General features: G+C 35.4%; 1 protein-coding gene across 1 annotated transcript; it reads left to right on the forward strand.

Annotated features, from left to right (window-relative positions):
• Positions 1 to 4088: 4088 nt before the first annotated feature.
• Positions 4089 to 8175, forward strand: GH3.9 (putative indole-3-acetic acid-amido synthetase GH3.9). Its single transcript, XM_047312279.2, has 4 exons — positions 4089 to 4434; positions 4539 to 4640; positions 5338 to 6158; positions 7279 to 8175. Exons 1-4 carry the CDS (start codon positions 4145 to 4147, stop codon positions 7872 to 7874), a joined length of 1809 nt encoding a protein of 602 aa, XP_047168235.1. The 5' UTR covers positions 4089 to 4144; the 3' UTR covers positions 7875 to 8175.
• Positions 8176 to 9399: the final 1224 nt, after the last annotated feature.

The following is a 9399-nucleotide window of genomic DNA, read 5'->3' on the forward strand; positions in this document are numbered from 1 at the left end:
CAACTTGCCCCAATCAAACTCAACCTCAGACTCACCCACACACACAAACCCTCTTCGACATTATGTTAGAGGAGCACAAATTCTCCAACGACAAGCGTTGCAAGGTGCAAGATCGGCTCTCCAAGATCCTTTGGGAGCTCGCCTTAGTCGAGGGGGGCGACATCTGGCTCACAGTGGTTGGGTGGGACGACCTGATAGTGTCAATGGAGGTTTGAAAGAGCATTATGGCTGAGAAGAGCCGGTTCTTCGTGGAGAAGCTTCGCTGCGACGATGTGGTGTCGTACTCGGTGGAGATCAGCGATTGTGACGACGTGGAAATGTATGTGGAAGCTGTGGTTTTGATACACTATGAGGATCTCAAGGTCAGGTTGCGTTCCATGGGCGATGGAGTTTCTAAAGTTTTGAGCTTGCTTTCATTTTGATGTTCATTTTTGTACATTCTTTTTGTTCTTGTTTCTTGATTGCAATTGGGTTTTATATTCTTACTTTTACTTGAACCTAATAAGTGGTGTTCTGCAAGCAAAAGATGACAAATATTGTAGGAAAATGAAAGCTCTGTTATCCAAATTGCTTAAAGAGAAATAAATAATAAATCTGACGAAAAAAAAATACCCCACACTTAGTGAATTAAGTTAAGAGTATCGTTCTCCCAAGGGAATTTGAGTCACGTTATTCAATTAAAATTATTTATCAAGACCAATTACTGGTGATAACATTTGTGATTTCAATTTGGAAATTAGCATGAAATTAACAACGTAACAAAAATTAAGATTGAAAAATACGATAAAAGATAACTGGAATTGGTCTTTGACGAACATTACAGTAAAATCCTGGACAACATACATTCTCTGTTCAAGCATTCACATAAGAGTATCTTGGTTTAATTCCTTAAAACAAGTTCTAAAATTATATATTAAATTATTAGTTCCTTAATTAATTCAGCAAATAATTTTGCATTAAATTCAGATGTTGAGAATGACCAAAAGCACAGAAGTTATTCCTAGCGTAGATACTTTTAGTTTCTTTTCTTACGTTTCTGGTTCTAAAAATATTTCCCAGTACAAAAGAACTTTTAAAGAGAATTATACTTCCGTATAATCAAAAGCAAGTCAAGAAAAGAACAAGAACAGAAACATGTATTGCACAGGAAATTTACATTAATGTATCGTCATACAACCAATTCTAATGAACAGAAAATTTAGCCTATCCTAGACATCTCAAATGTATTCTTTACAGCAATTCCTTGCAGAAAGTGAAGTCTTGATGTCTGGAAAGGTCTCTTGATCGTCTCCTGAAGTCTTGCAGAGCTTTTTTCATGTTTTTCGTGTCAGAAGATCCATTTTGCCTTTCTGTCATGTCTATTTAAGCTACTTAACTTAATTAATTCGCTCAGCGCACAAGCATGTGTGCGCTCTGCGAATTTTCAAACTACTGCTTCTTTAACTGGTGTTATTCGCTTAGCGCACAGGTGATGGTGCGGTATGCAAATTTCTTCCTGCTGGCTCTGCGAATTTTGGCTTGCACTGAGCGAGAATTGGCTGACAAAGTCCAAATAATACACATTTTCCTGTACAATATTTTACATAACAATCTACTCCCTGTTACAACTTCTCACTGAAGAACAACATGAATAATTACAAGATTGAGCTCATTTATAAGTGTAAAAACAACTTTTTTTCATACTTATCAACTGTGTATATATATACCTCGATTTGTCAACCGCTGTGTATAGACGAAAATAACCGTTGTCATTTTCCTTTAGTGCACTGGTGATCCCATCTCTTCCTAATCCAAAAACATCTTCTAAGCCCACAAGCACATCATAATCCAATTATATGACCCAGAGAGAACTTTATACTACTTTACAAATACAAGAGTCTTTGGCTAAAAGTCTTCCTTCTTAGTTCATATGTGAACTTTAGTTTGGACTTGTTAGGTTAAGAGGAGGTCCAGTCTTCTTGTATCCTCCTGGACATATATTTGGTTGTAGGTCTTTTGGTTAGAGGCATGCCATCAAGGGTAGAGATGTATTTTCACAGTATTTCATTGCAAATAATGAATTCCACTAAGAACATACTTGAGAAGAAGGGTGAGTTGATTCACAGTGATAGTCATACTAATAGTCATAGATGTTAAAGACATGGCGTAGCATTCTATGTTTTACCAACAATATGAGACACCTTTCATGATAGAGGTAGGAGTAAACATATATGTATCACATATTAAGTATGGTATACGTCACATGACACCCATATGTAATCCAAACTCCTCATTTGGCACATGTTACCCTTCCATCACTCTGTCTTAAAGGTTACATCCACTAAGCTAGTTGTGGACAAATGCTAACCCACTCATCAGGTTACGGATTGTTTTCATCTTGCATTCAACCCTTGTCAAATACAATATTATTTCTAACAAGTTTTTGGAGGACACACAAATCCTGAAGATGTGCTCACCTAGTCACTCATGCAAAAACCATCACTTTTCCCTTTCACCATCACTACTTCCTAGAAATAGCAAACAAGTTTTACCACCTCACCACTACAAATTTCATGTGGATAGCAAGGACACCACCTTCACATTCATTAAGCAAACCAAGCAACCTCAGTAAAGGCATTGATATGATATGCAAAGAGGGTTGTCACACTTTTCCTTCATCACATCTTCAACAGTGACACTACTTGTTCTCCTTCTTCTGGATAAGGATATGTGCCTGCTCAATTCAATTCTAGTCGGCTAGGTTTCCTCTCCTGCTACATTTTTCTTTCTCGTGTTCAATCCACCCCCAACAGATCTTACATTTCACTCTATCTTTGTAAGCTATCAAGAATATATAACTTTTTTTTTACTTTGTTTTATTTTTTTAATCAATGGACGCTATCAATGATCTCTTGATGCTTGCAACTAATTTTGCCTAAACCATATTTTTAGGACTAGCTTCCAGTTAAATACTGGCTTAGTTATGGAAAGAAATTACTTATTGGCTTTAAGTTCTGGTAGACCAACATGTTCAATTCCAAAACACGGAGAGAACACGAATATATCAAATATAAAAGTGCAGAGAAGAATATATACATGTCCAATCATGAACTAGAACCAGATACTTTGTTACACATACATACCACCATCTTCGGTGTCTGATGTTCCTGCCAGCAAATCTGAAGAATAGACATAATAACTTCCTTGTTTAACCACCAATGCAGTATCAAAGCTACAGAATCGAACCTCGCATCCTTGTCCTGTGGATTATTCAGAAATTAGAATACTGCTTCCTTGTGCTTTAGCTTATTCTTTCTATTGTATTTGTCTTTCACTCAAAATATGCAAAGTTACAAAAGTCCCTGACATAGTTGTTGGTATCCCTTCTGATACTGTACCAATTAAATTATTCCATTGAACAAGCTAACATGTTTAATCTTATCTAACTAACATGGAACATCTTGGAGGACAACAGTACAATGTGTAAGACGTTTTTTTCACACACCAATGGAAACGAGTGATGAGGGGGGCCGTCATAATCATAAAACCATAAAATTTTCAGGTCATGTGCTGCTCTGTCTAATTCTCATTGTTGTTTAGCACAGCTAAGCTTTTGGAAGCTGTGCTATCTATTATGCAACATTTTTCATGATTGTTTCCGTAGAATGTACCCAAAAATTTATTTTGGTAGAACCTCAGTTCTGAAATCATTAAGCTGAAACCAAGTAAATGTAGCTATGGGGACCACATCATGAATGGCATCGACATTAATTGTTTCCAATGGGGTTGCACTGATGTAAAGATAAATTAAGAAAGAATAAATAAAGAAAAGAGAAGATTTTTTTAAGAAGAGCTGTCTCTGGCCATATAAATAATAGGACAAAACTTGCAAAAAAAAGTTTCAAGGTACTTAATATATCATACACCAATAAAAAAATACCTGTATTATTTTTTTACCTAAATTTTGGATAAAGTGACCAAAAAATAATATAAAAACGTTTTAATTGAAAAATAACACAACAATAAGCGCCAAAGAAACTTTATGCTATAATATACATACTTATCTATAAATAATTAAACACACTAAATGCATTTCACACCAAGTGAACATTAAGCGTTATACTCTACTCTTGTGTTATTAGTTCTTCTGTTCCTTTCTGTGACCATGGATGGAAAGAAATTAGAGTACAAAGGTGAGGAAGCACTGAAGGAGATAGAGAGGCTTACAATGAAGGCTTCTGAAGTTCAGGAAAGCCTTTTGAAACAGATCTTAACTCATAATAGAGAAACGGAGTATCTGCATAAGTTTATGAGGGGAGAAAAAAATATAACAGAGTTTAAGAGGTACGTTCCAGTCACCACTTATGAAAGAATCTTCCCATATATCCAGAGAATTGCAAATGGGGAGGACTCTTCTCTCATCACTGGTCACCAGATAACAGAAATGTTATGCAGGTAACTCTTCTACTGCTACTATTTTCTTATTATTTCATTCTTTTATCTTAAGTTTCTTCTTGTATTTTATGTAAAATCTTAATCATATATTATGGCATGTGCAGTTCAGGGACTTCAGGTGGAGAGCCTAAAATAATGCCATCAATTGCAGAAGATCTAGAACGCCGTACCTTCGTGTACAATCTTACCATGCCAATCATGAATCAGTTAATATACAATAGATAACTGTAACATCGCCACATCTTTTTATTTCTTGCCCTTGATTATGCACGTAGACATTTTACTAGTCATACCCTTTTTGTTGCATTTTGAATTAATACTTCAATGTTCATCAGCAGTTGCCTCGAATTCCAACATGGCTGAAGCTTAGAATGATTAACTTTCTTGCTTATCAACTTGAGTGTTTGCTGTGTTTGATGTCATCACGCTTGGGTTATGATTCTCCATTCTAAGTATATGGCCAAATGAAAAAAGATAAGATGAAAAAGATATGACGTGACAACTATTCATTAGAGTAGGCAGGTGGAGGGCCCATTACCATGCATAGGTTACGTTTATATTATTTTTTTAAAAAAATTATTCTTTTGCTTGATGATATATGGTGCATGCTAACTGGCTAGTGCATCTTGACTTGTATTTCATTTATGCATATTTTCAAAAGGGATCATTGATGCATCTTGACAGACCTGATTACCATATACCATGGCCAGTACGAGAAAGTCCAAAAACATACCAGTCTGTTAAATTTGTACCTAGTACCTTATAGTATCAGAATATAATATATGGTAATGGAAACATTGTACATATGAACATGTCTTTTTATTGACTGCTACATACTGAGTATTTCATAACCATTTTCCCAACCATACCTCCAAGTTGACCATAATTAACAATGAATCGTAGGTACGTTCCTGATCTTGACGAGGGCAAGGCGATGTATCTGTTCTTCGTAAAAGCAGAAATGTCTACTCCTTGTGGCTTACCTGCAAGGACAGTGTTAACAAGCTACTACAAGAGCAAGCACTTCAAGTGCCGCACACACGACCCCTGGAACGATTTCACGAGCCCTGACCAAACCATTCTGTGCAATGACAGCAACCAAAGCATGCATTGCCAGCTTCTAGCAGGTTTGGTCCACCGGCGCCAGGTGCTAAGGCTCGGTGCCGTCTTTGCCTCTGCATTTCTTCGAGCCATTTCCTTCTTAGAACGAAACTGGAGGCAGCTATGTGAGGACATACGCAGTGGGAAACTGAGTTCCTTCATAACAGACCCTTCATGTCGGTCATGCATGTCCACAGTGCTTTCAACCCCTGACCCTTGTCTGGCTGATGAGATCACAAGAATCTGTAGCCAAAATTCTTGGAAGGGAATTCTGTGCCAGCTTTGGCCTAAGGCGAAGTACATAGAGGCTGTGGTGACAGGGTCAATGGCTCAGTATGTTCCTGCTCTTAAGCATTACAGTGATGGGAAGTTGCCTTTGGTTTGTACCATGTATGCTTCATCTGAGTGCTACTTTGGGGTTAATCTGAAACCTCTGTGTGATCCTGCGGATGTTGCTTTTACCCTCTTGCCTAACATGGGCTACTTTGAGTTCCTTCCTCTCGGACATAACGGGACACTGTTGATGGACTTTGATGAAGGTGATGTTCCAAATGATAAGCTCGTGGATTTGGTACATGTCAAGCTCGGTTGCTTCTATGAGCCCGTGGTCACTACCTTCGCTGGTGAGTTCCCAGATTAATTCATCCATTTCTTATCCACTTCATGCATGCATCCTAGTCACATGTTCACACACACACACACACAAGAATTTTGTTTTCCTTGTAGTGTCATATAATCGAAATAGTTAAACAAGTTTAAGTAACACAATCGTTTGTTTTTTCTAATGATATGTACTTGAACACACTAATTTTCTGTCTTGGTGTAACAATTGGAATTAAAGCAGCCTTTGGGTATATATGTGGCGAGACTTATAAATGAGTAGATAATTTTTATATAAAATTATATACAAACAACTGATTGATTTTATTGTATATATGCATAACTATAAAATGCATTTTTTATATCAAGCTTTATAAAATATTAATCATTATGTGGGTTCCTCGTTATTCTTTGATAAAAGTTTGTCTACCTGTAAGAATCCAAAATATAAATAAGCAAATCATCAACTTTATCACTAAAACATTTACTTTTATTTTCAAATAAATTCTAAATAAAAAAATTATAGGAAATTAATTAACTATTAAAAAATTAAACTGGATAATTTTGTAGACCAAAAAAAACCTTTTAAATCAATCTATAGATACTAATTAAGTAAAATATATCAAAACTGAGATCAAATAAATAAGTACTTAGGTATATCTACATCACAATATTTTGAGATCTAATAAATTTTGACATCTATTATTTTATTCTAATGATCTTTCTTTTTATAAATAGAAAAAAATATTTTTTAATAATCATAATATCCTTAAAAATGGATTGTGAAGTGGTTGATAAGATGTAAAAATTTGTGAGCTATGATGTTTGTTTCTCATGGGTCATTATTTAACACTTTAAAACATATTCATAAACAGTTTCATTCTTTAATGATTATTTAGCAGAAAAGATGGTTTACTGAAATATAAATCACTCAGACGTAAAAATGATGATGTATCTTTGTCATCGGTATCGTATCAGACAAATTTGTAGTAAGTACAGAAAAGTGAGTTATGTACTTGAGCAGTTGAAGCAACCCATTTCCAACCATCATCATCATCATCATTATACACATCCACTGGTTAAATCTATTAATGCAAGTTGAATTTACTTTTGCTTTGACACCACCATGATCCAAACATCTAGGGCTGTATCGATACCGCGTGGGTGACGTGCTGCAGGTGGTGGGATTCCACAACAACGCCCCACAAGTGCGTTTCATCTGCAGAAGAAATGTAGTGATCAGCGTGGATACTGAAAAGACGAACGAGGAGGACCTGCACAGGAGCGTGACCATGGCCAAGAAGTTGTTGGAACCCTACGATGGTCTCTTGGTGGAGTACACCAGTTACCCTGATACGTCTTCGGTGCCAGGTCACTACGTATTGTACTGGGAGATTCTTTATTGCGGCATAAAGACAGAAGCTGAGAATGAGAACGCAGTGGTGGTTGACGGAAGTGTTCTTGAGGAATGTTGCATTGCGGTGGAAGAGCAACTGGACTACGTATACAGACGGTGCCGTAGCCATGACAAGTCGGTGGGGCCATTGGAGATACGTGTGGTGGAGCCAGGAACATTTGATTCATTGATGGATTTGTTTATCAGCCAAGGAGCTTCCATCAATCAGTACAAGACTCCCAGGTGCATCAAATCTAAGAAGGCACTGAAATTACTCAACTCTAAGGTTACTGCTTCCTTCTTCAGCCCCAGAGATCCCAAATGGGTCCCCAAGATGTGCTGAATGAAGTAACTTTCCATTTCATGTGGTTTTCATTCCTGATTAACCATTTACATATATATATATATATATATATATGCTCTGTCATGAATAATCAACACTACTCAACTTCTGTACTCTGCAACGGAGATCTATAGCTTCTTCTTTGTTTCGTGATTAGGAAATAAGGGAGCGACTAACATGTTAGAACTATTACATCTCCTTTATATCACAGCTGGCTTTCACCAACCATGCTAAAATTGTCTTCTGTGAGTAAGTAATTCTCAGATACTCACTACGACAAAAGTATTCATAACTAAAAACTAGTTATTATTATTAAAATTTTATAATAATAATTAGTAATATTTTATCATTTAGATTATTAAAAATTTTGCTAATTTGTATTATTACAGAATTTACCTCCATGTCATGGTAATAAAGGCAATTTTTTCATATAATTAAATAAGTAAAAGTTTAAATATTAAAATATCAATTATCTATTATATTTTAAACGATGAAAATAAAGACAAATAAATAATATTGTAATGCAAACGTTATAAATTAATGACCTGTTACTATGTTAAAACGTTTAAATTAAAAAATTATTTGTAAAAGATAAAACTAGTATATTTTGATTCTCAAGACAAACAAAAGAAACAATTAATATTAAGAAAATTAAAATAATTAATAATATTTTAAAAGTATAAAACATATGTAATGAAAATAACTGTAGGAATATTGAAAAAAAAATAACAAACTAACTTGTTTGGTTGGATGAAAAACTCCAATCATTATATTATTCATTAATAAACCTCCTTACAAAACACAAATTCAAAATTATAGATTTGTTTTTTATAATTCATTCTAAAGAAAAGAAAATCATTTCAACCTTTACGGCTAAAACATTCACTAGTACACTAAGAGGATACTGCACCGGTTACTTTTGCTTTTAGGCACCGGTTCTACAACCGAGGCATATACCGGCGAGGTAAAAAGATTAAACTTTATGCCTCGGTTATAGACCGGGATAAAATGAGACAAGAATATGCCTCGGTTCTTAGATAACCGAGGCAGTAGAGTGTATTTTTTATTTATTTTTTGTACTGACTGTCATTCACGAATTCACGGTTCATTCATTTCTCAGTTCGTTTCTCAGTTCATAGTTCGTTTCTCAGTTCATAGTTCGTTTCTCAGTTCATTTCTCAGTCATTCTCTTATGCCAAACAAATCCAAATCCAAGAATTCTCCCAAAATTTCTTCCAATTTCAGCTCAAAAATTTAAAACAAAGAAGAAAATTGTATCAGGAATCAATCAGTCCATACTCAGAAGAAAACTGTAAAACAAAGAAGAAAACCCAAATCAATGTCCAGAGCCTTCTTCCCTTCCCTTTCCTTTCTCAGTTCTAATCAATCTCTTTCCCTCTCCTCTCTCAGATCCCACTCGCAGTCCAACAATCACCCCTGTCGAATTTACAAAAATAAAATTGAATGATGAGTTTTGAAATTGAAGGCAGAGAACCCAAAAACGCAAAACGCAGAGAACCTAAAA

Source organism: Vigna umbellata, chromosome 8, assembly GCF_029865625.1.
Source record: "Vigna umbellata cultivar VRB3 chromosome 8, Vumbellata_1.0, whole genome shotgun sequence".
Lineage (NCBI taxonomy): Eukaryota > Viridiplantae > Streptophyta > Magnoliopsida > Fabales > Fabaceae > Vigna > Vigna umbellata.